At 63.8% G+C, this 26,312-nt stretch overlaps 1 protein-coding gene across 17 annotated transcripts; it reads right to left on the reverse strand.

The window, feature by feature from the left end:
• Positions 1–169: 169 nt before the first annotated feature.
• On the reverse strand, positions 170–24,535 carry R3HDM2 (R3H domain containing 2). 17 transcript variants are annotated; one of them, XM_090051321.1, is made up of 25 exons: positions 24,432–24,456; positions 14,231–14,553; positions 13,810–13,851; positions 13,317–13,403; positions 12,729–12,849; positions 12,281–12,359; positions 11,843–11,902; positions 11,218–11,358; positions 10,881–10,989; positions 10,420–10,515; positions 10,061–10,095; positions 9,922–9,975; positions 8,326–8,558; positions 7,680–7,858; positions 7,080–7,169; positions 6,170–6,415; positions 5,722–5,848; positions 5,412–5,569; positions 4,171–4,325; positions 3,800–3,900; positions 3,461–3,633; positions 3,228–3,330; positions 2,677–2,777; positions 2,342–2,426; positions 170–1,596 (listed from the first exon to the last, which is right to left on the reverse strand). In XM_090051321.1, exons 2-25 carry the CDS (start codon positions 14,441–14,443, stop codon positions 1,250–1,252), a joined length of 3,135 nt encoding a protein of 1,044 aa, XP_089907447.1. In that variant the 5' UTR covers positions 14,444–14,553; positions 24,432–24,456; the 3' UTR covers positions 170–1,249. The 17 variants fall into 17 exon arrangements, with proteins under 17 accessions (XP_089907447.1, XP_089907448.1, XP_089907444.1 ...); XM_090051322.1 differs by having other exon boundaries at positions 171–1,596; positions 3,228–3,372; positions 14,231–14,426; positions 24,432–24,535; XM_090051318.1 differs by having other exon boundaries at positions 171–1,596; positions 3,228–3,372; positions 10,061–10,092; positions 24,432–24,448.
• Positions 24,536–26,312: the final 1,777 nt, after the last annotated feature.

Below are 26,312 nucleotides of genomic sequence, written 5' to 3' on the forward strand. Positions count from 1 at the left end.
GACATATCATCTTGGGGGGGGTCATGAGGTAATAACCCCATGGGCAGGGGGTCACACCCCCTTGCCCTCCTCGCATGGAGGGGGGGCATGGTGTCAAACCCAGTTCTCCTCTCCACCCCCACAGTGTAACCATGCCCTCGCAGATGGGGCCAAAGGCTAGGGGTCAGACTCGGAGACCGCCTTTGGTGACAGACGATTTTTTTTCTTTTTATATTTAAAAATCAAAAAATCCCCCCACCCCCCCAATAATAATAATAAACCCGTTAAATAAAATGTACAGTCACCAACCCAGCGCGGCCACGCGGCGCCCGACAGAGCAACGGACACGGGGCTGGGGGCATCAGGGCCAGCCCAGGGGTGGTTGTGGGGGGGGCGGGTGTCTGGGCTGGGGTGGAGAGTCCTGGCCAGGCTGGGAGAGTCTGGGGGCTCAGGGGAGTGTCTGGACCAGGGTTGTAGGATCAAGGCCTGGCTGTGACGGGCTCAGAAGAAAGGTGAGGGGCTGGGGTCCCGGCTACGGCCTGGTGGCTGCACGGACAGGACAGGACAGGTCCAGGTGGGATGTGTGTCCAAACTGAGCCTGGGTGTGGGGGGTCACAGCTGTGTGTGTGTGTGGCAGGGGGGTGTCCAGCCTGGACAGGGTCTGTGGGATGGGGTTCAGGCCAGGCCAGGCCAGGGGATTGTGTGTGGGGTGTCACACCAAGGCTGGGGGTGAGGTCTGGGAGGTATAAGCTGAGGTATTTATGGGGGTCGAGGCCAGGCCATTGGGTTTTTGGAGGCAAGGGTCCCAGGCCAGGCCAGGCTAGGGGTGGTTTGGGAGGTCCAGGCCAGGCCAGGGGGTCTGCTGAGCCGGGGGGGGGTCCAGACCAGGCTGGGGGGAGGGTCCAGGAGCTGTGGGGGGTCTAGGGCAGGACACAAGGGATGTGGGGAGGTCCAGACCAAGCCAGGCCAGGGGGGTGCCAGGCCAGGCCGGGGCAGGGGGTCTGTGGGGGGTCCAGGCTAGGGCAAGGGATCTGTGGTGGGGTCCAGGGCAGAGGGGATCCAGGCCAGGCCAGGCTGGGGGGGTTATGGGGGTCCGGGCGAGGACCTCGCACTCCAAAATCAAAGGGCAGCTGTAGGAACAAATCACTGTCTCCTCTTCATCGCGTCCATATAAATATCTCCAGAAAGAAACAGGGTGAACGAAAGCAGAGGCGCGCGGGGAGGCTCCAGGGGCCAGAAGTCCAGCACAGCCCCCAGCCCGGCGGGGGCCCTACTGGGAGCTGGCGCGCTCCAGCACGCGCAGGTCGTAGTGGCGCTTGGTGCCGCGCAGGCGGAAGCGGCTGAGCGGCGTGTTGAGGCGCAGCGAGGCGTTCTGGGCGGCCAGGGGGCTGGGGAACACGGCCACCACCGTGTACAGTGCCGCCAGGTCGGGGTGCCGCCCGTTCTCGGGCCCCGCGCACCCATCCCCAGCCCCCGTGCCTGCCCCACGCCGGCCCCGCGTCTCCTTCAGCCACTGGATCTTGGCGCCTGCCATAGCCAGCTGCGTGAAGAGCTTGTCGGCCTCGCTGCGTGTGATGCCCTCGGGCAGGTCTGTCACCTCCAGCACACGGCCCGGCACTGTGGGGATACGGGTGTCAGCCAGGGGAGCCACGGGGGGGGGGCCCTCCCCAGCCCTGAAGGGATCTAGCAGTCCAGATGCCTGGGTTTGGCCCCGGTGCAGTAGCTGAGGCCTGGGCACAGCGGTGATTTTGTGACGGCTGCAGCTGGGGACAGGTCCCAGCAGTGCCCGTGCCAGCCACCCTCATCCATGGCCCTGCCTGGCAGGAAGGCCCCAGCTGCCCCTGAACCCGGCTGGCTGAATTCCTTGCTAATATTAACCTGGGTGCAGCAAACGCCCCCTCCTGGCTCCAGTTTCATGGTGGGGGATGGGGAGCAGGGGGTGGAGAGAGCAAAAGGCTCCATGGTGGCGCTGCAACGTGGCCCGCAGCTGTCCTGCAGGACGGGGGTGTCATGGAGGGTCCCAATAGCAAGCACTGAGCCAGCTCTTACGGTGGAGCTAGCCAGGAGAGAACACAGGCAGCCTGGCTCCCAGCCCCCGACCATCCCCTGCCCCCCACAAAGCTGGAAGCAAGGAAGGCAGGGGAAGGTGGGGGGGGCATTCCCTGCCCATGCATTAGGGTTCAGCTGTGGCAGGAGCTGCCCCGTGAGCAGCTTTGTGGGCAGGGAAACTGAGGCACAGAGCAGAAGAGGCACTGGCCAAGATGCCCCAGCTGGGCATGAAGGGAAAAGGAGTCCAGGCTACAGCCTCTACACCCCGTGCCCCTCCCGGATGCACCCGGGGGGGGGGGGGTGTGTCACTTGCCTACGTCGCTGGTCCCGAGGTCAGTGGATGCGGACTTGAGGGCCTGCCTCTTGCACCTGTTCCCGTGCTTCATTCCTGTCTGGCTCTTCAAGAGTTAAAAGAGGTGTTCCCTAAGATGCTGCCCCCTACTCCCTTGTCAACCACCCCCACTCCCATGCCAGCCAGGGTGGCAGGGCCCCGCCCCTCCTCCCCCCGCACCAGCGGGGATGGCAGGGCTCTGGCCCCCCTTCCTCGGGGCTACTGAGGGGGCAGTGGTGACCCCAAGCTCCCCCCTATCCCTCAAGATGTCCCCTCCCATGGCAGGAACCACCCCTTGCCCTGCCCGGTGCCTGTACCTGGTGCGAGGTGTAGCCGGGCTGGCTGTGCAGCAGCGGGGGGGGGCACAGCGCCAGGTTGTACTGCAGCGGCTGCCCCAGCAGCGAGTAGCGCCCGTCGCCTGCCCAGTGGGAGCAGAGGTTGGGGGGGGTCCCTGCCAGCTCCCCCCCATAAGCACAGCCTGTGCTTCCCACCCCAGGAGGCTCCAGACTCCACACCCCTGATACTGACCAGCCAATAGCCCCACCCCATGGAGCTGGAGACTCCACCCATTGGCATAGAGCAGCCAATGGCCCCACCCCATGGGGCTCCGGATTCCACCCCTTGGCACTGAACAGCCAATGGCCAAACCCCATGGAGTTTCAGACTCCGCCCCCTGGCACTGACCAGCCAATGCCCCTGCCCCATGGGGTTCCACACTGCCATCTGCGGCGACTGACCAATGGCCTGGCCCATGGGGCTCCAAGCCCCGCCTCCTGCAGACTAGGGGCTCCTTCCTAGCCCCTGGAGCCCTGGCCAGAGCCCCTGGGCCTGCACTGGGGCCAGCTCCTGCCCCTGCCCCTGCCCCTACCTTGTGCTGGGCCCACAGGCCGGGGGAACTGGGCGAGGACAGGGAGGGGGCTCAGCCCCGGGCAGACGCTGCTGAGGCTGGTGACGGGCGACGGCGTCGGGGACTGGGTGGGGGATGTGATGGGGCTGCTCAGCTGGGTGCTGGCCTGGGGGGGCGGGGGGCAATGGGTCAGGGCCCAGCACTTCCCACAGAGGGGATACGTTGGGCCCAGCCCCCCCACTCCCCCCTTGTACCTGAGCGCTGGTGTCGGGGCTGTACAGCTCGCCGGGCTTCTGTGCCCGCTGATCCAGGCCGTAGTACTTGCAGTGACTCCACTGCACCACGGGCGGGTTCTGGGGGGGCTGGGGGCCGTTGGGCACATTGAGCTGCATGACGACCACGCCGGGCCCTGACGCTGACACCGCTGCTGGGAGGACATGGGGGGGTGAGACGGGGGCTGGCGCATCGTGGCCCCAACTCCCTGTGGCCTGGCAATGGGTCGGCTGCGGGGGGCATCACCGTCTGGCCCCTGCTTGAGACAGAGCCAGCAGAGGGAGCCCCTGGGGTGCAATGGGGGGGTGGGGGCTCGCTACCTGAATACTGCTGCTGCATCTGCGGTGGGCTGCAGGGTGATGGGGACTGGGGCAGCTGGTACTGATCGGAGCCGGGCGGCTGCAGGAACCCAACAGACGAGCTGCAAGGAAGGGGGTGGGCGGTGATGGAGCAGGGAACAAAACCAGTCAACTTCCCCGCCCCCCACAGGGACCTACAGCACCTTCAGTTCACGCATCCCTTGAGACAGGAATGCAGCTGCTTCTGGGGAGGGAGCTGAAGGGCTCCTGTGTGAGTCCCCATTGCACAGATCCCCTGGTCACAGGCAAGACCCCCCCACAGGTCCTCCCAGCCCAGCAGGGCCACACTGGCTGATTAAGCCCACCACAGCCTCAGCCAGCCTGTCCCATACCTGGTCCCGTTCTGCTGGGCCGTGGGGATGACGCTGTAGTAGACAGGCAGCCCCCCGGCCTGCAGCCCCCCCTGCACCGACTGGCTGGCAGGCACCAGCACCTGCTGCTGGAACGGCTGCTGCACCACGCCCTGCGCCTCTGAGCCCACCGGCACCTGTTGGTGGGGGGTGGACACCCTGTTAGCCCAGGCTGGGGGGGCTCAGGGGACATGACACCCCAGCCGTGACACTGGGGACAGGTGGGCAGTGTCAGTGCAAGGGGGACAGTCAGGGGCATGGATACCCATGGGTGAAGACAGATGGGGTGGGTATCAGGGAACCCCTTTGCCCAGAGCCGCCCCCTCACCTGCCTGAGTTCAGACTATAGATACCCACAATGGCTATTAGTACCCAGCACCCTGATGAAAGGGAGGATTGGTGGTGGGGGGGACCCTAGGTCCATTGTGCCCAGTCTCCGGTGTCACACAGAGGCAGAGTGGAGGCTGGAAGGGAGAATGACTGGGCCTGAGCAGAGTTTTCCCTGCTCCTCTCCCCCTTGCAGCCCCCAGCACTGAAGGGCCAGGATGCTCAGATGCAGATGCTGTGCTCCTCTCCCCCATGCTCAATAGCTCCCAATGCCCCTTTCCTCCAAAAATAGGTCCAGTCCCTTGTGAACCTGGCTATGCTGTCAGCTTCCACCACACATGGTGGCCATGAGTCCCTCCCACTTCATGCCACCCTGGGGGGAAAAGTCTTTCCTGGTGTCCATTCTCAACTGACGATCTGGTCTTGTCTTGGGACTCCTCGTTCTTGTATTGAGAGAGACCATCAAGAATAAATCCCCAGGCACTTTCTCTTTGCCATTCAGTGGGTTGTAAACCCTTCTCCTGTGCCTGCCCTCCAGCGTCTTTTCTACACTGCCCAGGCCTGGCTTCAGTCTCTCCTCATATGGAAGCTTCTCCGCAGCATGCATTATCCTTGGTGCCCTTCTTTGGTTCTAGATCCATTCCGGGGTGCATGGACCAGAACCAGGCACAGGATTCAAGGTGTGGCTGTATAAAGGGGTGTTATGATACTTTCCCTTCTTAACCTTATAAGGAGTTTGCCTTTTTGGTAGCAGCTGGGTCCTGAGCTGATGGTTTTGGAAACCTGTTCATGACACCCAGGTCTCTTTTCTGGGTGGTGACAGCTCACACAGAATGTGGGCATCTGGGCTCAAACCCCTGGGTCAGAAGGGACAAGGCAGCTGTCCTGCAGCTTACCTGGTAGGAAGGCAGCGGTGTGTACTGGACCATCAGCCCCTGCATCTGCCCCCCGACGCTGCTGCGCTGGCTGCCAAGGAGGCCAGGGGTCTGGGACTGCTGCACCCCCATCACGCCCTGGTATGGCTGCTGCTGGCTAGACATCACAGGCTGCAGCCCTGCAGCAGGAGACAGGCCATGTGGCTGGGTGAGGACAGCTCTCATGGGGTCCCCAGAGAGGCTAAGCCCCTTCCTCGCCTGCCCACCCACCCACATCTGGCTCATTTTCCAACCTCCTTTGCCCTGCTGCCCCAGCCCCCCTGCCCCTCACCAGGCTGCTGTGACTGCTGGGGGAGCTGCTGGCTGCGCTGAGGGCTGTATGCCACAGGATGGCTCAGGGTGCGGTATTGCTGGCTGGAGCTGGGGTACTGCCCAGGAGGGTAGTACGAGACCTGAATCTGCGGAGGAAAAGGGGGACGAGTTGGACTAGGCTTGGTGGGGCGGCACGGAGCCCCTCTCCCCCCAAAGAAGACTTGCCTGTCTGAACCCCCCTGGGTAACTTCCACCCCCCACCTCCCAACACACACACACCTGCTGGTGGGACACTGCAGTTGCAGCCCTGAGCTCCCCCGGGATAAGCCGCCATCTGTCTGCTCCCGCCCCCAGGTGATGTCCAAGTGCCCCTGGGCCTGCCTTGTCGCAGCCCCAAGCCAGTGGTGGGTACCTCCCCAGTCTGCTGCACCCATGCCCCCTCCCCCCGCCCCACACCCCCAGCTCACTTGCTGGGGCGGCTGGATGTAGCCCTGGGGCTGCAGGACCTGCTGGGTGGTGGCCGTGTGCCCTGAGGCGGAGTAGCTGGAGGGGGCTCCAGGCTGCCCGGGTGAGGCCATGATGAAGCCCGCCTGCTGCGGGGGCTGGGAGAGGAGCGGGGGCTGGAAGAGGGCACTGGGGGAGGGGTCTGGAGCCTCCGTGGAGCCCTGGCGGCTGAGGCTGATCTGCCCGAAAGGGGTGCTGAGCTCTTCAGCCTGTGGGGGGGGAGAAGGGGGCATGTTAGCTCTGGACACTTCCTGCCTGAAACTCCCAATGCCCCGTGCCCTGACACCGCCCCCCCCCGGGTCAGGGCTGTTCTTGGGCAGGGCACTGCCATGGGGCCCCTCAGCACCAGCATCCTCGTCCCCATCTGGAGTGGTGCAGGCTGGGACCGGTGAGCCAGGGCAGCCGGCATCCCAGCTCAGGGTGGGGCTGGCAGTGCCCTGGATCTCCCAGCCTGGGCCTGGCCCTATTCCTGAAGAGCAGCCCCAGGTGGGCAAAGTTGCGCCCATAGGGTGCCCGGGGCTGCGGGCAGAGCATGGTGCATGTCCACGTGGCCAAGTGTGCCACCTGCTGGTGGCTGGGGGGAACAAACGCATCCAAAGCCGTGATGCCCCTAGGCCCCTTCCTCCCATTGGAGGGGGGGCCCTGCATTGCCTCGACACCCCCGCCCCACCAAGAGACCCTGGGGCTGGGTGAGCCATGGCCCAGACCCCTGAATGACCCCAACGCTGGGGCCCAATCACCGCAGGCCGAGGCTGGCTCGGAGCTCCCGCCACAGCCCCCCCACTCCACGGCCAGGCTGGTGTCCCCTGCCCCCAGGGTGGCAAAGCTCACGCAGCACAGACAGAGCGAGGCGAGAGGCAGCGGGGCTGGTACCATGTTGTACTGCTGGGACGGAGACACGGGCAGGAGGACTTGGGGGCAGGAGCTTGGAGAGTATTGAACAGGCTGCAGGGCTGGGACAGGCTGTGTCCGGCAGAGGGGGGGGGGCGCAGAGAGATGGGGAGTGGGGGGAAAGCCAGGAGGGTGGGGGAGAGAGAAGGAAGGACAAGGTTAGTTGCAGAGCTGGTGCCAGGGGAGGATCTGGGGGCTTGGGGAAGCTGGGGAGGGAGGCTTGTTGCCAAGAGAACCCATGCACACACTCCCAAACTGGGGGCGGGGGAAGGCCTTGGTACCCCCTGCAAGAGCCCCAGGCTGCCTATACCCCGATGGCTGGGGCAGGAGCCTTTTAGGAGCAGTGGGGATGGGGAAGGGGCAGAGAGAGCATGTTAAGGCCCAAGGTAGCAAGCAGTAGTGTGGCAGGGAAGCCAAGGGGGGTTAGGAGCATGACTGAGCCAAAGGGAGTGGGGCACTCAAACCCGCTCTGAGATCCCCAGAGGGGCAGCCCAACCTCCCGGGGGCTGGGTGGGGGGGCACACCTGCCAGGCCAAGGGCTTCAGCTGGCCCACGATCCACCACCCCCAGTGAGTGACTCACCTGCGACAGGAGGTGGTTGCTCATCGCTGGCGGCTGCTGAGGTGTGGGGGGCAGGGCAGGCGGCTGCGGGGGCGGCGGGGGCTGTGCTTGGGGCTGTGCAGAACAGGGCAGGAGCCCCCCGCGCCCTGACTGGGATGTGGCTGCCGGGCTGCCAGGCTCTGGGGTGGCCAGCATCAGACCTGGGCAGAGGGGAGGCGTCGGTGAGGCTCCCACAACTCAGTGAGAGCTCAAGACTCATCTCTCGTCCCATTTATACACGGGGAAACTGCGGTGCAGAGTGTGACTTGGCCCCAGAGACCAGTGGCAGAGCTGGTGATGGGACCCAGGCATCCTGGGTCAGGCCAGGGGTGGGGCATTGGCTTGCCAGGCAGCTCCCAAGCCCTAGGTCCTGCCTTTGGCAAGACTGCACCCACCCATGTGCTTAAAATCCCTTTGGTACTGCCTGCCCCATGCCCAGTGGCTCTGGTGAGCACTTCCAGACAGGTAATTAGTCCATGATGAGCTGGGCTAATTACCGGCTCCCTGCCCGATAGCCAGGGAATGCAGCCAGACTGCTGTGATGGGGCTGGGATCCCTCTGGGGCTGGGCAAGGAGCACGCAGACAACCTGGGCACAGGTTCAAGTCCCCACCACCACCCTGCAGTACCTGGCCTGGCCACCCGGCTGGCCCCCGAGCCCTTGTTGCTGCCGATGCTGTCACCGCGGGTGAGGATGGAGATACCGCTGAAGCTGCTGGCCTTGGTGACGGGCGGGCGCAGGCTCCGGGCTGAGCCATCTGAGTCAGTGCTGCTCCAAGGCCGTGGCTCCAGTGACTTCAGCTCACTCTCTGTGCTGCTCTGCCGGCTGCCCGGGGGCCGGGGCAGCCCGTCCCGGTTTCCCCTGCCAAGAGCGGGGGCTGTGCTGGAGCCGGCAAGCAGAGCGAGCACCAGGCAGGGAGTGGGGGAAGTAAAGGGGGCTGGGGCTCCCCCAGCTGTGTCTGGCCAGGGGCTCTTGGGCCCATGACCTCCCAATCCTGCCAGACATCCTTCTGCTCTGCGGCTGCAGAGACAGGATGTCCAGCCCCGACCCAGCACAGCTCCCACCAGAACTGCAACCCGTCACCTGCCCCCGAGTGGGCACGAACGGATGGCCACTACCCTGGGGCAGTAGTCCCCAGCGGCTATGATGGCACCTCGTCCCTAGGGGTCAGGGCTGTGGGGAAGAACCCATAGGCCTTAAGGGACTGGTTACCCCTGGATGAACATTTGCCCTGGGGTAACTCCCTCTGGTGTGGCTCTACCCCCCAAAGGGGACATTCTTCCCCAGAATCATTTGAGTCCTGGAAGTACTGGGCGCAGAAGCTGTCTGTAGCCAAGACCTTGGACCTCCTCTGCACATGGCAAGGCTGCTCTGGGACCCACCAGCCACTGCCATCTGCCCTGCCAGTCTTGGTGCCCCATGACCACAGCTTCCTGGGACAGCAGGGTCCTGTCACAGGGCCCCCAGCTGTACATCTGGGGACTGAGGGACCTCAGCTCTGCTCCCTAGAGCCCAAACACACTCTGCTGTCCCCCCCACCTCAATCCAATGCCCGTCAGCCCAGGCCAAGTCCCCTGCCTTGCGGCTGCTTTGTAAGGACAACACCAGGACCTCGAGCCACAAGCTAGGCACTGGCTGTGGGATAACCACGGTGCAGCTGGCCCTGCTTGGGGCCGTAGCCATGGGTCAGATCAGCTCCCCGCTCATGGGTCCCCTGCACAGCATGGAGCTAGATGGCCAGTGCGGGCATCAGAATTGGTGCTGGCCCAGGCTTGTGGACGGATGTAGCTGTTACCCCAATACCATGTATACAGATATACCCCATTCTAATCTAAGGGGTGCGCCTGTCTGCTCTTCTGCCACAAGAAGAGGAACTAAAACCCAGTGGCTTTGAAGTGGCAGGGGTTTAACCTGGGATAGACAGGAGTCACAGTGGAATAACTCTGGAGCAGCACATCCCAGCTGAATAGAACATCCATCCCCAGCCGGCACCTCTCACCGGCTGGGAAGCGACTGGGGCAGAAAGCAGAGGAAAGACGGAGCGGAGTCCCTGGTCCGTCTGGAGGAGAAGGGCTCATGGGGGCTGGAGAAGCCGTGCTGAGGGAGATGGGGCCATGGGGCCACCGGATGGGGCGGAGGGAACTGCCAAAGCGACTGGAGGACGGAGAAAGCAGAAGCCATGCGGGGGTGGTGGGGGGCAGCATGGGGGGGCACACACAGGTACCTAAAGATCTGGCGCCTTTTGTGCGAGCTACAGGACAAGGCGTCTTGGGCGAGTCTGTGGGTTAACAGCAGAGAGAAGCGTCGTTATGGGGCGCGGGGGGCGGCTGCAGGGCAGTGGGGGAGGCAGCGCCAGAACTCACCTGCTGTCGGTCAGGTAGCCATTCTGGCCTGTCTGCTGGGAGGGGAGAGAAGGGCGCGTAAATCAGGGGCTGAGGTGCCCCGCAGCACCCAGCCCCACTCTGGGGCATCAGGACACCCCCCACCCCCTTCTGCTCCACACACTCAGAGGGGCGGGGGGGACCTGCAGCTATTTTCATAGACATTAGGGCTGGAAGGGACCTCGGAAGATCTTTGAGTTCAGCCCCTAATTTTGTGTGGGGGTGGCTGGAGTGGGGAGCAGAATCCAGGAGTCCTGGAGACCCCTCCCGCGGCTCTAACTGCTCATCCATGCGGCGTCTTCCATCTGGGTCTGGTGCTCTGCAGAGGCAGTGGGACTCACCTCGCGGGCGAAGATGCGCTCGCGGACGCGCTGGTACTCCTCCTCACGCTCCTCGATGGACTTGCTTCGCCGCCCGTCCTGCAATGGGAGCCGCATCTGGGGGGTAGGGGGGGAGTTGACCCTTAAAGCTCCCTGGTGTGCAGGGCCACTTGCACACGGACATGGACATATGGACACAGGCCCACATGGATGTGCACACACACACACACGGATACACAAGCAAAGAGACAGACACATCCACACAGGACAGGTGTGATGGGAAGGGCTGGCATGCAGGGACCCGGGGGGGGTGTGCCTCTGATGGCTGAGGTCGCCCATTGGGAAGGACCCCAAGACATGAGCTGGGCACACAGCATCAGGTGGCCATGCATGGAGCTGAACATGGACAGATGGCCACCCCCACCCCTCCTCTGGGGCATCTGCACCCCATCCACCCCAGTGGTCCACCCCCAACATCCCACCTGGTTTTCATCCCGGTCCATGCTGGCGTCATCCCGTTTGAGGATGAAGCGCTGAGGGAACTCTGCGCTCTTCTCATCCTTGATGTGCTCTGAGAAGCGCTGCTCCGGGCTGTGGGGAGAAGGAGCCTCATCAGTGGGACACTCCCCATCCCCACGATAGAACAGAGAGGTCAGGGGGGGTCAGTGGTAAAAAGAGGTGGGCAGATCTGTGCATGGATTCGGGGGCACTTTTCTAGCTCCCCCCACTGCAGAGGCTGGGCACAAAGCTAGGGCTGGTCAGGTCTGGGCTGGGAGCGTGGGAGAGGGTTGGTTTCCTGGGTTCTCGTGGGGTGCTCACATGCGGGTGTTGCCGGTTTTGTTGATGATGACGGCCTTGCCGGTCTGGTCCACGTTGTGGTCCATGCCGAAGTAGGCAGCAACGCGGTGTAGCAGCATGCGGTGGTACGAGGTCATCTGAGGGAACTTCTTGAACTGATTGCTGGGAAGGATGGGGGTGGGGTTCAGTCAGGCTCGGACCTGCTGCAGCTCACCCCAGCCCAGCCTAAGACTGACCCCCACATGCATACTGGGGCCGCCCGGGGCCTGATGCCCTCTGTGCCCCAACCCCTGCCTGCCCTCATGGCTCTGGGGCTGGCTCCGGTGTGTCCACATGGGTGCTGGGAACTGAGCTGACCCCCAACTCATCTCGTGTGGGGAGAACAGGGACAGCTGTCAGTCAGCCCAGCCCTGAGCCGGGAGGTGAAGGACATTCCCAGCTGCACCTCCTTCCCCAGGCCTAGAGGCTGCGCTGGGTGCCAGATGGGGGCTTGGGACTGTGGTTAGAGTCCCCTCACTGCAGGACCCCAGACACCTCTGTGGGGCTTGGCCACTGATGGAGGGGGCCAGAGGCACAGCCCCACCCCCGCTCAGATGTGGATACCCCCCAGTCCACCCCCCCAGGTACAAACTCTGCAACCACTTACTTGTTATCGCTAATGAACTCCAGGATTTCCTGTTCTAACTTTAGCAGCATCATTCGATCTCTGCCCAGAGGTGGGGGGGTTGGAAATCACACTCAAGAACAAGGAAATGCAGCTGACACCAGCCCCACCCCAGCCCCCAGCTCGTCCCCAGCCCCAGAAAGCAGCAGCTCCCTCTGCTCCAGGCACAGAGGCTGTGACAGGAGCACATCCATCTCCCTGCTAGTGACTCTCGGCTTCCCAGCCCAGCTGCCTGGGTTCTGGGGGCAGGGAGGGAGGCCGGTTCTACCCCAAGCATAGGGGATAACCCCCAACCCCAGCAGGGGCCAGGCAGGTTGTTCCTCTGTGCCCTAGATCTCATGCCAACCCAAGCCAGGTGCCTGCTCCCAGGCTCCCTGTCATCCATGCTCACCCCCAAGTTCTGCCCCCCCACATACCAACCTTGGGTTTTTTTTCAGTGTATTTACTAGGAATTCATGCAGGTCGATGCCAGTGGAGTCCGTGTATTCTTGGCTGGAGTCTGAAGGAACGAGAGTGGGATGGGGTGAGGGCAAGGAGAAGAGCATGAAGAGCAGGTGAGTCCTGGGTGTGGGGGTGGTGCCCATGTCCCATAAATGGCTGGGTACTGCCTGGGGTCCTGGACGCCTGGGTTCAGCACCCAGCTCTGCCCTGGTGAAGTCTCAGCCAGCTGCTTGTTGGCTCTGTACCTCAGTTTCCCTACCTGTGAACTGGGGGAAGAGACCCTGCCCAACCCTGGGCCACCTGGGGGTGGGTGCTGGGCCCGGTGGGAGCTTGGCAGAGCCAGGAGAGGGAGGGGACTCCCATTCAATGAGCCACTCAAACATGCCACGCCTTTGTACACCCCCCCAGCCCCTGGGGCCTTGCTGACCTCGTGAGAGCATCTTGCGTGGCGCCTTCTCCTTGCCCTTTTCCTCCTTCTCGGCTCCATCCTTTGCCGACTTCTCCTCCTCCTTGTCTGAGGGGCAACTGACATGGAGCTGGATGATGTCCTGCGGGAGGGCAGGGGGCACAGGTGCTTGGCTGAGCCATGGGCTCCACGCACAGCCTGGGGCTTGTTGGAGTGGGGGTAATGACCTGGCTTCCATTGAAGTGGGGCTTTCTGAGGCTGGGGCAGGATGTGGAGGGAGGAGGGGATGTCTCTACCCAGGCAACAGAGTGAGCTCCCCCCTTCCACCCCGTGGGAGGCCAGGAGCCAGGGCCTATGCCGCCAAGGCCCCACACAGCCAAGGCCCCCTGCTTCTGGGCCACAGGGCAGGGGCTGTCAGGCAGTGCAAGAGGGCCTACAATGTCCCCCATGGCCAGGGCCAGAAGTCTCCTTTGTGCCTATGCCATGGCCATGGCTGCCTGGTGCACTGTGGGTGATGAACATGGATGCCAACAGCCATTGGCTATGGCTGGGAGGGGCCCTGCTGGGAGCTGCCACATCTCTGCCCCCAACCCTGGCACTCAGGCTTACCTGGGGCTCCAGTGGCCCATCCGTGAAGGGGCTGGCGGACTCCTCACACACGGCCAGGCTCCGCACCAGCTTCAGCTTCGAGTTGGACTGGAAGAGACCAGGAGAATGGCCAGCGTTGGGGGGTGCACAGGGGACACCTCCAACCTACTGAACCATGGCCCCTCATAGGCTTGTCTGCAGCCCCCCGACCACCTCCTCGCCACATGGAGCCTGCAGGGCCCAGCCAGCCTGCCCCTGCCTGGCCCTATCCTCGGGCCAGCTGGGCCACACCAGGATGGCCTCCAAAAAGAGAGGGGGGAAAGGGGCATAAAAACCCCCAGTGCCCCTGGGCTGGGTTGGAGCCATGACATGGGTAGCAGCAGAGGTGAAGCATCACCCAGTCATGCAAAAACCCGGGGGGGGAGAGGGGTGAGCTGTGACATTGCCCCCTTGCCCCCCACACCCCATAGTTGGATGCCAGATGTCTCAGGCACTTAACACCAGGACCTCGTACCTTGGCTCGTTTCCTGTTGTGCCCATGGTTTGACGGTCGCCTCTGTGGAAACAGTAAGGGAAGGGAGCTGAGTGGGTGGGTAGCAGGATGCCTGAAGCTGCCCAGGCAGCAGCAAAACGAGTAGGTCTGGAACAGCCTGGCCCCACATTGGCCTGGCTTTCCACCCCGCCAGGCCCTGGCACTCAGAGGAAGGCATGGACCAGACACATATAAGCTCTGCCTCCCCACAGGGCTTGTTCTCTAGCCACAAGTGACAAGCCCAGCGTGGGCCCTGCTGTCGAGGTCTTGAGACCCCTTCCTGAACCTGCCCTCAACCCGCAAAGCCAGTCGTAGTCTCCTCAGCGTGACTGGGGGTAGGCTCAGTCCCAGACATGAGACCCAAGTAGGGGATGCTGCACTGGCCCTGCCCCACCAGGCCCACCTGAGCTTCCTGCCGCATGCCGGCCTCCTCCCCGTCCTTGTCTGCCTCCTCCTTGCTTGGCGACCGCATTGCGAACTTGGCCTTGTGTGTCGGCTCGTCCCCCAGCCGCTTCTCCGCCTCCTTCATGATCTCCAGGTTCTCTGGCGTTGTGGAGCTGCTCGACATGGCGGGCACAGCGTGGCGCGGTGATGGGCGCCTGCGGGGACGGGGCATGGGGTGTCAGGGGCATCACGCAGCGGTGCCCCTGGTCCTCAATGCCTCGAAGCAGCTGGCTCCTGGTACGAGGCTGGGGCCCCTCCAAGACCAAAGAGCTGGTGGCAGGGCTGAAACAGGACAACCCAGGGACCTCTGAGTGCCCTTGCAACCCCTGCCCTCACCATGGGGGCAAAAGCAGTGATCGAGACCACGTACGCATACATATGCAACCCCCACATCCGTGTTCCTGGCTAGACAGGGGCTCCATCATCCTGCTCTGGGCAAGCCGGGGGGTCCCTCACCCCCAGCCGGCTACCCCGTCTCTAGGCTGTGGGCACCAGGGCCTGGAGGCTCAACACCCAGTTCTGCCCCTTGTTGCGGAAGACAGTCATGTCCTCCCGACTCCCCCATCACCCGAACTGCGAGGAGAGGAACCGCTGCTGTCAGGAGCTAGCTCTAGATTCACATCTCCTGCTCAAGGACATCCTGACAACCAGCTCCAGGCAAGGGGGGCTCAGCGTGGCATGAGGCTGTATCCCCCTCCCCATCCCAATGCAGACCCCTTGGCCATCGCACACAATCTGACAAAATGCCCCAGCCCTGAGTCCAAGCCAGGTCTAGGCCCTGCTGCAGCCACGTGGATCTTGAGCTGTGGGAAGGGAAGGAGGAATCAGTCACCCAAATGGAGAGGGATCCACCCTTGCCTGGTTTGCCCATCTCTGCTGGATGTTACCAGTCTAGGGAGGAAATTTTAGTGCCAGTCCCATGCTTGGGGAAAGGATGGGCAGCTGGGAGAGGGTGGTAGTGGCTCCGGGACGAGGGGTGGTGCTAGGACGACATCTGCGCCCTGCTGATGCCAGAGGCTGTGATAGAGCCGCATGGGAGGAAAGAAAAGGGGGAAACCCAACTTTGCTTTTATTGTGGCTACTGGCCTGGTAAGAAGGACTGGCCAGCACCACCACGCTGTGGCCAGTGGCAGAGATGGGGCTGCGGACAGCTGAGCAAGCTCTGGGGCAGACAGGCCCCAGAGCTGCTGGGTGACGCCAGGAGTGAGTGACTGGGAAATGCTAAGAGAGCCCCCGCTGGGCATGTGCCAGGGTGGATGCTGGCTATGCTTGGTGCCTTACAAAGGCCTGGCTAGCCCACACAGGCCACGCCAGGCTCAAGGGACATGGGACCCTCCGACTTTGAGCTTCGGGAAGTGACCGAGGGCCAGAAACCGGAGGGGGCTGAGGGCTGCAGGTGGTTGGGCCAGTTCATCTGAGCCTTTGGTGGCATTCCAGGCATGGAGCCAGTGAGGGGCCAGTCTGGGCCGCGGGGGTCACCCAAGGTCCTTGCCTCACCCAGAGGCAGTGGCTTGCAGGGATTGTGCTAGCTCCGTGCCAGGGCCACCTTGGCGCAAGCCAGTGGCTGTCACCCAAGATGCCAGCGCATCCCCTGCTCAGCCTTGACTGGGGGGGCACTGGTAAATAAACCTGTGCAATTGAGAGTGGCTGTGGGTGCATCTGTGCTTAAACCGGGGACTGCATAGCCCAGCTCCCCCCCTCCAGCCCCTTGCTCCACCTGGGCATGGAGGGTCCTGACAGCCTCCACCTCATTCACAAAAGCCCTGGCTCCATGCGGGGCAGCGCCGAGACGCTGTATTCCAGCTCGGGGTGAATGAATCAGCAGCTCCTGGGGCCGCGGGGGTGGGCGAGGGGGCGGTCGTGGCAGCCGTGACGGTGACAGCCGGCGGCGGGGGGGGTGGGAAGGGAAACGCAAGCTCCCGGGCCCCTGGCGGAAGCTGGGGGCGGGTGGGGAGACGCGGGATGACGTAGATGGAGCATGAGGGAAGCCGCCAAATCTGGGTCAGGAGCGGAAGTGATGGGGGGCGGCAGAGCTGGTACTGCAAAGTGCCCCCCTCCCAGTTTGGTGCAGGGTTAATAGGCTGGGGGGTGTGGAGCTCCCTGCTCAGCCCTGCTGAGACATGCCAGGAGGGTCCTGAGGGGCAGGAGCTTGCACCCCCCCACCAACATGCCCCAGGCAATTAACAGCTCCCTAATGAGGGGGGGCAGGAACGACCTCCCCCCACCTCTCCCCTCCCTCCCAGGCGCATCCTGCAAGGTTGAATGACGCCTCCACTCATTCTCTGTGCTCATTGGCCTCTGGCAGGCCAATCTACAGCCTGGTGCCATGGCAACGGGCGCAGTTACTATGAGCAACCATGCAAGGCCGGGAATTTTTTTATGATGATGATGATGATGATTTCGCTTTCCTTTACAAAAAAAAAAAAAAAAAGAGGTGGGGGGAGGGGGAAGGTTGCTGGTGCTACTGGCACCAGGGCTGGGCTGGGCTGAGAGCCGGGGCAACAGGACCAGGGCGAGGGAGTTTCCCACAATGCACTGGGGCAGGACCGACTGCGGTGCATCAGGGCTGTCCAGGGACTAATGGGCTGGGAGAGGCCAGAGCTGCCGTCGGCCACAGCCCCATCCACAAATGGCTGGACGGGAGTGCAGAAGGGATGCGGGTGGGTGCTGACAGGTGGAGAGTGAACAGGCTGACGAGGCCCGAGGTGCGGCGGAGGGTCGTGATGCGGGGCGAGATGTCTTGGGGAGCGCCCCAGGCCTGCGCCCCATGCTAGATCGGTCCCCCCCAGCCCCTTCTGCCAGCTGCTGCTTGGGGGCTCCAACAGCAGGTTCAACCCGGGCTCAGCCCCGGCTGCCAGCTGCAATACCCACCCTGGGGGCAGGGCCGGGTCAGCTCCAAGGGTGCGGGATGGGCAGCAGGGGGTGCTTGCCAGACCCTGCCCTGAGCCTCAGGCCCGAGAACCTCAGCTCTGCTGCCTGGGCCAGATTTGGGGGGGGGAGTAGGTATCAGCCAGCAATTTAACCCTTCTGTCCCCATGGGGACCCACAATTCTGCCTCCCAGGAATCCTTCCCTCCCCTCAATCTACGAGCTGGGACCTGCAACGCCGACGGAAGCACCAGAGCTGCAGAGGAAGAGAGGAGCTCTTATCTCTCCTGGACACAAGTCATTCGAACATCAACAGCGTGGCCCTGCACAGGTCCTGACCGGGTGCCCCCCACCACGCATGCTGGCATGACAGCGATGCCAGGCATGCGAGTGGGCAGCCATTGCATGCTGCCTATGCAGGTGCGCTTGGTTAGGCTGAAACTCGTGGGTTTGTATCGGGAGAAACTCGGTGCTGCTGCCTAGAGGGAAGGACAAGGCCTGGTACCCAGCACCCATGCCTGCCCTTTTGCCCCTGCACCAGAATGTAGCCACCAAATATGCTGGGGCAGCCATGTGCCTTGGAGCCTGCAGGGTGGCCAGCACCAGCTTTCGGGGCAGAGCTGCCCGGGGGTCTGGCACTGAGGGCACCTGGCGAGTGATGCTGGGGGGAGTCAGTGGGGGCCAAGGGAGCGCTGAGGGTGAATGGGAACTGGGTGGTTTCTCCCTGAGCAGACGGTGCAGCATCTCCCACCTGCTCCATCAGGCCCCCAGGCCCACCAAAAGGTGCCTGGCTCTGAGCTGGACTCAGGCCGGCTGGCCTCTGCCCCCCCCACCAAGACTCTGGGAGGTGAGACAGGGTCCTGGCTTTGGGGGGGGGAGGGGGCAAGGGGCACAGGGGTGCCAGGGCAGGGACCCCGAAACCCACAGGGAGAGGCCTGGTGGCAGCTGCATCCCACGGCACCCAGGGTCCTGCTGCGCCAGGTGCTGTACAACCCACTGGAACTGCCACCAGTCCCTGCCCCAAAGACCTCACCCTCCACCGGGATTCGCTTGCAGGCCGGGAACGCTCCTCTGACGTCAGAGCAGTCTCCTGGCAACAACCATGTGCAATGCAGAAGGGGGGGGGGCAGCCACCACGGGGTTTCCTGAAAAGCCGCTCACGTCATGGCTCTGGGATGCCCTTTAACCCTTCAGGCGCTGGGACTGGGGCAAGGTCCCCATTCCTACTGGGAGGAGCCAGGCGGGAGCAGAGCCAGGCTGTGCCAGGCAGGAGGCTGGAGGACACTGCCAGCGCCTCTTGGGAGAGCTGCCCGCAGCGGGTAAAAATAGCTCCAAACCCCTTTGCAGCCAAAGGGAGCTGCTGCTACAGCACAGAGCAGCCCTGGGCTGGGTCCCTGCTATGGCCCGGGCATTCACACAGCCCCACAGAAACTCCCCGGCTGCTGATGGAGAAGCTGCCCCCACCAGCCGCCCCCACTCCTCCGCCACCTGGCAGCAGCTTGCTCATGGCCACTTGACATTTTAAAGAGTCCCCCAGGTCTCGGCTGCTTCCCACAGGAGACACGGAGGTGGGAGTGGGGGGGTCCAATGAATAAACCCAGGGCTGGATGGACAGGGTGAAAATCAGATCACCTGTGAGTCTGGGATGCCCCAGAGACAGGGCAAGGGGCTGGGAGCCAGGAGGAGGGCAGGGGGAATGGCACTGGTACAGACAAGTTTGGGTTGCCCATCTCTGCTGCCTTCCAGCCCCCACCAAGCCCCAGAGATGCTCCCCCATAATTTGCTTGCCCTATTTTGGAGGGGGCGGAGAGGGGGGTGCCATGACAGGTGCCCTCCCTGTCCCCTGCCCAAGCAGCGAGGCCCAGGCAGCACCAGTCCAGATTCTCCAGCACCCTCCAGGCGAGATGGGGACAGGCTGGAGTGCGTGGGATGGGGCCCTGAGCTTCGGGGCCATGCTAGAGAAAGCCGGGGGCCCTGCAGCGAGGCGGGTTGCGGTGCAGCTGCCCCTGGGCGCTGCGGCTGGGCGGCTTCCCTGGCTCAGCCCGAGCGAGCGGCGCCTGCCAGGAGGAGTGACGTGAGCACCGAGACGCAGCCGGGCTGGAGCACCCGTCACGGGGAATCCCAATGACACTGAGAGCTGGCGGGGGATTCCCTCCATCCCCCCTCACCCAGCACAGCCCCAGCTCCAGCTCCAGCACCCCCAATGTAATGTGATCATTGCGGACATAGCCAGGGGACCCCAATGCCAGCCTGAGGATAGGATGGGGGGGAATTAACCCCATTAAAGCCAGAGCTGTCCATTCTCAGTGGTCAAATGCCTTTGCCCCTGCCCTGCAATCCCAGCTCCAGAAGCAGAGATTCCCTATCTCCAGGCAAGCGCCGCGGCCCCAAATCACCAGAGACACGGCTCCCGACACCCACTCACTCACCAGCGCTCTGGGCTCGGGCACGTCAGCTCTTCCCCCAGCTCAACGGCGACTCCATGGCCAGCCCTGCCGCGAGAGGGATCTTGCTGGGGAACGGTCAGCTGGGTGGAAGTTGCCCTCCTCCGGCCCCGGCCCCGGATCTGTGGCCACTCCGGAGCCGACAGCTGTGCCGGGCGCAGGGGAGCGCAGCTCAGCCGGGCTGTCGGGAGGGATGTCACAGGGAGCTCTGCCAATAGCCGGGCGCCCCCCCCCCCCCGCACTCATTCAAACAGGGCTGGGGAAAGCTTTAAAGACGTAGGCGCCGCATTGCTGCCGGGGGCTCCGGCCGCCCCGACACTGCAAAGCGGGGGGAGAAGCCAGCCTGGGACCCAGAGAGATGGCTCTGCATGCTAGCCGGACTCCTGCAGCCCTCAGGGAGGGCTGATGTCGCCGGACCCTGGAGGAGCACCCTCCCCCACAAAGCGGAGGCTGCAGGTCACTGCAAGGCCAATGGGATCTGAGATTTCATGCGGGGCCAGGGCACAGACCCCACCCCCCGCCACACACACACACGGGCCTAAATGCTTCTCAGATCCACCCGCAACCCATGGGAGCAGGTGGATCCTTCTGATAGCAGCCAGGTGTCCCATCCCCTCCTGCTCCCAGTCCAGGGCAGCACTGGTAGAAGAGACCAGTCCAGAAAGTCTCTGCCAGGGTCCTGTCCTGGACTGGCCATGGCCGCACAGGGCAGCAGGGAGCTGAGCCCAGGCTCCATGAGCCTCCCTGGGAGCTGGGCGCTTCCCGAGGCCCCGGCACATCCCGAAGTGATGTAGGGATGCTTCAAGGGCTGGAGCTCCCTGCACTTGCAGGATTGGGCCCAGGGTACCAGCCAGATGGCAGCTGGGGGACCCCACATCTGACCAGCGAGAGCCACCGAGCGCAGGTGACGGAGCCAGGGTACAGGGCAGGGAAGCAGGAGAGGCTGAATCGAGGGCTCAGGCAGGCAAAGGGCCTGGCAGCAGCTCACCCATGGAGCCTGGTTTTGGGGCCTTGAGACAGCCCCCCCCAGGCTCCAGACTTCCCCTGGGGCATGCGTGCAAGATACAGGGAAGTCCCTGCCTGCCCCACAACCTGCTGGGGCATCAGAACAGGCCGCAGGGAGCTCCAGGCCCCTTCCTGCCCTGGCAGGACATGACCCAGACCCCTCAGCATGCTGCTCCCTCATAAATGCTGTAGTCCAAGGTAGGAAGCCTGAGGGAGCTTGCTGGGGGTGGTCAACAAACCTCACCAGCCCCTGCACCCGCAGAGAGGGGGGTCATTAGGACCCTGGCCACGTGACAGATGATAGTTGCAGTAGGGCCGGCTGCGCTCGGTGCTGTACACAAGGATGGCAGGGCAGTGGCCACATGGCACAGAAGTCCCCAGATGCTGAACTCACGATTGCCCTGGAGGGGCATCGAGCAATGCCAGGAGGGAAGCTCTGCAGGGGCATCTGCCTGTCCACCCCGAGACCGAAGCTACGACAGGGTTTGCCCTGCCTCTACATGTGAGTGCTTGGACCCAGCGTCACGGCAGCAATCAGGATGGGAGATGCCAGAGAGACCTGGGGTGGGGGAGGCTGGAGCCCTGCTCCCCAGCGCCTGCCCTGCTCCTCGGGGACCCGCCAGCCTGCGGCAGCTCCACACTGCCTAAATTTAGCCGGGAATGGCAGGCGCAGCCCTGGAATATCTACACTCGCGTGTTGCCAGGCAGCTAATTTCTGAGTGAGCTTCAAACACTCACCCAGCAATAGAGGGAGGAAGAGGGTGCGGGCGGGGGGGTGTTGATTATTTATTGATGGAGGCATAGGCCTCACCCCCCACCAGACTCTGGAAGGGCCAAACATACACCTGGGCCCAAGACAAAACAGCATCTTGGGGGCATTTTGCTACACAGGGTGGGGCAGAGGGGAGAGGCTGCTGCAGGGCCACTGCCCTCCCAGCTGTCTGCATCCTCGTGGGCAATTGGGCAGGGGTGGATAGCTGGACACCACCAGTTTCTCCTGGACAGTCATGGGGTCTGGGGGCTGCAGCTGGTGCTGAGGTGGATCCTGGTGGGGCGGAGGGGGAGGCTCAGTGCTACCACAGCCTAAAGCGTCCCCCTCCCTGGGCCATGGCAGGGCAGGGGCGCTGGGCTCTTCCCAGGCCTGGAGGCTGCTGCTCATTAGGCTCCGGCTTTTAAAGGGGCAGCTGCCAGGAAGAGCAAGGTTCATTCACAAAAGCGAGGGAGGAGGCGAAGGAGTCTCTCCAGCACCGCAATGAATGGGCGCCCGGTGATGCTGCGCTTGCCGGGAAGGGCTGTACCCCACGGACATGCCACGGCTCTCACAGGCTAACATGGAGGTACCCCAACACCCCCTCCCAACATCCCCCCCCCAACCTCTGCTGGGAGCAAGAGAAGGGAGATCTTGGTTTTAGACACCCCAGGGTCTGCTTCTGCCTGGCTCTGGGCTGCATTTCCAGCAAATCTGCTGGTTCCCACAAGCCCCCATGGGGCTGAGACCTCCCAGGCAGAGGGCAGGAAGAGTAGATTCAGGGTCACTGTTACTCCCGCCCCCCTCCATGGATCTCCAGTGCACCAGGCCAGGAACCAGGAGACCAGCATTTGAACCCAAACCCCACAGCCTACCCGCACAGGCCAGAGGGTCCCCAGTTCAGCGGGGCGCCCGGCTGCCAGTGAAGACGGCGGAAGAGGAAATGCCGGAGGGGCCAGGGGATGGCAGTGCCAGCAGGGTCCTGCTCCCCAGGGTGGCTCAGGGAAGACGAAAGCAGGTGTGCAACAGAGCCACCTGCACCCGGGTGCCCGGCTGCGCTTCCTGCCGCGCACCGGCACTTCCTGTTTGCAACCGCCCGGCAGGGCCCCAGGCGGGCACGCAGCCCGGCAGCCTCACTGCCGGCACAGATCGGGGCCTGGGAGATCCCTGCTGGATGCCGCCAGCCAAAGGCTCCTGGCCCCCATTCCTGCTCCAGCAGCACAGGGCCAGCTGCAGAGAGAAGGAACCTGCCTGGGGCCACCCCAGCCAAGTCGGGGCCGTGGAGTGGGGGCAGGCCAGGCCTGAGCAGGGTGCCAGCAGCTAAGCACAGTTGGATTTCAGGCCCCGTTTCTGTCCTCACGCTTATGACATCGTGGTGTGATATCACACCAGAGCACATTCCTGCAGCGGAAGTCAGAAATTGGCCCCCCTTGGGTGCAGAGGAAAGCGGTGGGTGCCTTGTGCACTGCTCTGTGCACACGCCTGGTGGCAAAACCCACCAAGGAACCAGGCCCCTGCAACCCACTGTTGCTGCGGGGCCATCCCAGGCTCTACGCAAGCCCCCTGCCATAAAAACCTGTTCAGCAGGTACTATTGGTCATTAGACTAACAAGCTGTCCCCACACTAGGCCACGAGACCCCATGTGCCTCTTCCCCAGCAACCAAGACGCCAATATGGGGGGGAACCTGTACTGCACTCCCAGGACAGGACATCCTGAGCTAAATTGAGGCCACACCTGGCGTGAGCACGACCTGCCCTGAGATGTGACAGCATCTGTGCCCTGGCACTGTACGAGGGAAGGCCGCATTCACGTGGGTGCTGCCCTGCTGCCATGCGGGTGGGGGGGAGCATTCATTAAAGCAGGAGGACATTCATTAAAGAAGCTGGCACAAACTGGGGAGAAGGGGAGGGGAGGTTTGACCGTGCTCAAGGGTATTCGATAGGGTGGGGGCAGGCTGGGGCAGTCGTGGTGTCCCCAGGATGAAGTGAGACCCTGGCTCCACGCTCTAGGTAGAGGCCGAGGTGTGGGGGAGCGACCGGAGAGGACAAGGGTAGCCTGCAGGTTGCAACCGGTCCCGTGTCCGGGATGCTGCTGCCCAGTCCAGGGAGCTTGGCCAGTGGAGCCAGCAACCTAAAATTAGCGGGGGCAGCTGTGTTTGTGTCTGGCACGTGTGCCCCAGGCGAGGGGCTGCATCTGCCAGGATCTGGGGACGGGACAGAGAAGGGGGCCCACAGGCAGAGCCCGTGCGGAGGCAGGGAGGGGAGATCCCGGGACGCCAGGACCGGGTCTTACCAACTAGTGGTGAGAGAAGCCAAGCCTCCTGAGCAAGCAGGGCATGACCTTTGACCCCCTGGGGTCGGGGTGCCTGAGAGACCCTGGGGCATGGGGACAGGGTGCGAGCCCGAGTTGTCCTGGAGGCTGCATGGAGGGACCTGGGACCCGACATGCAAGGAGCTCCCACACAGACCCGGGGCCCGGCTCCAGGTCCAGGACTGGGGCCCAGCAGCCCCAGCCACCGGGGAAACAAACCCCCGGTGTGGTGCCAGCCCCCAACTGCCGGCTAACTTCCCAGGTGCCTGCAGACCCTGCCCAGGCTGAGGCATCCCAGCCCAGGCCCATTCCCCAGGTCTGGGCAGGCGGGTCGACAAGGGGCGCAGGCACAGACCCGGCACCCCATGGCAGCAAGGAGCCGGGCCTGGGCCACGGACCGAGCGCCTGGGGCCCGCACAGCCAGCACAGGGGGCGCTTGGCTGCCAGGGGCACCGGCCCTTCAGACCTGGCCCCCACCACCCCCAAACCCCTCCCCCCAACGCGAGGCTGTGACCTCTGACCTCATGGCCAGCAAAGGGAAGGGGGCTGTCTCAACCCCTCCCGCTGGGGCAAGCCACTGTCCCCACGCCTGGGGAGGGCGTCTTTTCCTCCCCCACCCCAAACCACCCAAGTGGGGGGGGTCCCCCGGGCTAAGCCATCCACGTGGGGAGTCCCCCCCTCCCCCCCAGGGCCAAGCCAACCACGTGGGGGGTCCCCCCTCCCTCCCCAGGACCAAACCACCCACGTGGGGGGTCACCGCCCCGGGCCCCTCGGGGTGACTCACCCAGGGGCGGGGGCGCGGCCCCTCCTCCTCCTCCTCCTGGCGCCGGGGGGGCGGGGGGGGCGCGTGGCCGCGGGGGGAGGGGCGCGGGGCGCGCGGGCCGGGGCGGGACGAGGCGGGGGGGGAAAAACGGGGGGGGGGGCCCGGAAAAAAAACCCCGCGAGACGCGGGAGGGGGGGGGAAAAAAAAAAAGGGGAAAAGCAGCTGCGGCCCCTCCCCCCCCCGCTGGCGTGCGCGCTGCGTCAGCGCCCTGCGTTACGGCGTCACCGCGCCGCGCCGCGCCGCGCCCCCGCGCGCCCCGCCCCTCGCACCGCGTTGCCAGGGGAAACCGGCCGACGCGCGGCCAAGCCAGAGCGGCCCCTCCATCTCCCCCTCCGTCGCAGCGCCCCCTGGCGGCCTGGAGGGGGTAAGCCGCGGGGACAAGGAATGGGGGCGGGGTCTAAATGGGGGCTGGCCCTTTAGTTTGGGACTGTAAATGGGGTGATGTCCCTTTAGTTTGGGGGAGGTCTCTAAATAGGGGTTGGCCCTTTAATTTGGGGGTTTCTAAATGGGAGGTTGGCCCTTTAATTTGGGGGTTTCTAAATGGGTGCTGGCCCATTAATTTGGGGGGTCTTTAAATAGGGGGACCCTTTATGTTAGGGGATGGCAGGTCCTTTAAATGGCCTTTGAAAGGGGGGTGGCCCTTTAAATGGGGCAAGCTCTTTAAATGGGGGATGGCCCTTTCATTAGGAGGGTTCTAAATACAGGGTTGGTCCTTTAATTTGTGGGGGGGGTCTCTAAATGAGGGCTCGCCCTTTAATTTGAGAGTTGCTAAATGGGGGCTGGCCCCTTAATTTGGGGAGGTCTCTAAATGGAGGCTGGTCCTTTAAATGGGGGGACCCTTTATGTTAGGGGGATGGCTGGTCCTTTAAAGGTGGTGGCCTTTTAAATGAGGCCTGGCCCTTTAATTGGGGAGCCCTTTAAATTAGGGGGGTGGCTTACCCTTTAAATGGGGAGTGGCCCTTGAAATGGGGAACTCTGACTGGGAGCCTGGCCCCTTAAATGGGGGAGACTGTAAATGTGTGGGGTGAGCCTTTAAATGGCCAGGACTATATGGGGGTGGGCCCTTTAAATGAGGGGACTCTTTAAATTAGGGGTGTGGCTGATCTTTAAATGGGGTCTGGCTCTTTAAAGGGGGGCCACCCCATGTGCCCAGCCCCCCAAGTCACCCCGACTCCCCCTGGCCCCCCAGGGCACCTGCCCCTCTTGCACCCCCAACTCTCAGGCTTCCCCACCCCCATTCACCCATCCCCTGCCTGGGCATGAGCCCCCCCACTTGCCATCCCCCAGTCACATGACAGCTCCACTTTTGCCCCACATGCCCCTCTCATCTACCCGCCCCTTTCCGCCGCTCTGGGCCACCCACACGCCAATCCGGTGCCCCCAGCTCACCACCCCCTGCCCCAGGGACCCAGGTGTCCTGGGCCTAGAGGACACCTCCAGGCTGGGCTCAGCTGCCCAGTGTCATCCCTGCTGGGGGCGGCAGGACTGCGTCTACACTAGGGCTCCCCAGGGCAGGGCCTCGCTGCGGGGCACCTAACACAGTAGACCCCCAGACCCAGAGAGCCCCCACTCCCCCCCAGCCCCTCCGTATCTGGCCCAGCTCACACCCCCCCATCCATTGGTCCACTGGCAGTGCCAGCCCCTGGCCGTGGGGGCAGCGCCCGCTGGGGGGTAATCGGGGCAGGGGACACAGGGCTGTCCATTATCTGCTCGGGGCAGGTGCTGGCTGAGGTTGGGCTGTGTCTGGGACGCGGGGGCAAGGGTCCCTTTGTTGTCCCGCCACCGTTATGTAATCGGGCCCAGACGCCTGGGTTCCTGCCACGTGTTGGTACGAGGGCCAAG

This window comes from Crocodylus siamensis, chromosome 6 (assembly GCF_052110815.1).
Source record: "Crocodylus siamensis isolate JL-2025a chromosome 6, ASM5211081v1, whole genome shotgun sequence".
NCBI lineage: Eukaryota > Metazoa > Chordata > Crocodylia > Crocodylidae > Crocodylus > Crocodylus siamensis.

Excerpts from the sequence above, each read along its gene's own strand:
- R3HDM2 (XM_090051315.1), bottom strand. The coding sequence starts at position 14,443 with ATGCCCCGTCCCCGCAGGCGCCCATCACCGCGCCACGCTGTGCCCGCC. Across the intron at positions 13,852-14,230 it reads GCATGCGGCAGGAAGCTCAG|AGGCGACCGTCAAACCATGG; the intron begins GTGGGCCTGGTG and ends CTGTTTCCACAG. Across the intron at positions 11,903-12,280 it reads ACACTGAAAAAAAACCCAAG|AGATCGAATGATGCTGCTAA; the intron begins GTTGGTATGTGG and ends ACCTCTGGGCAG.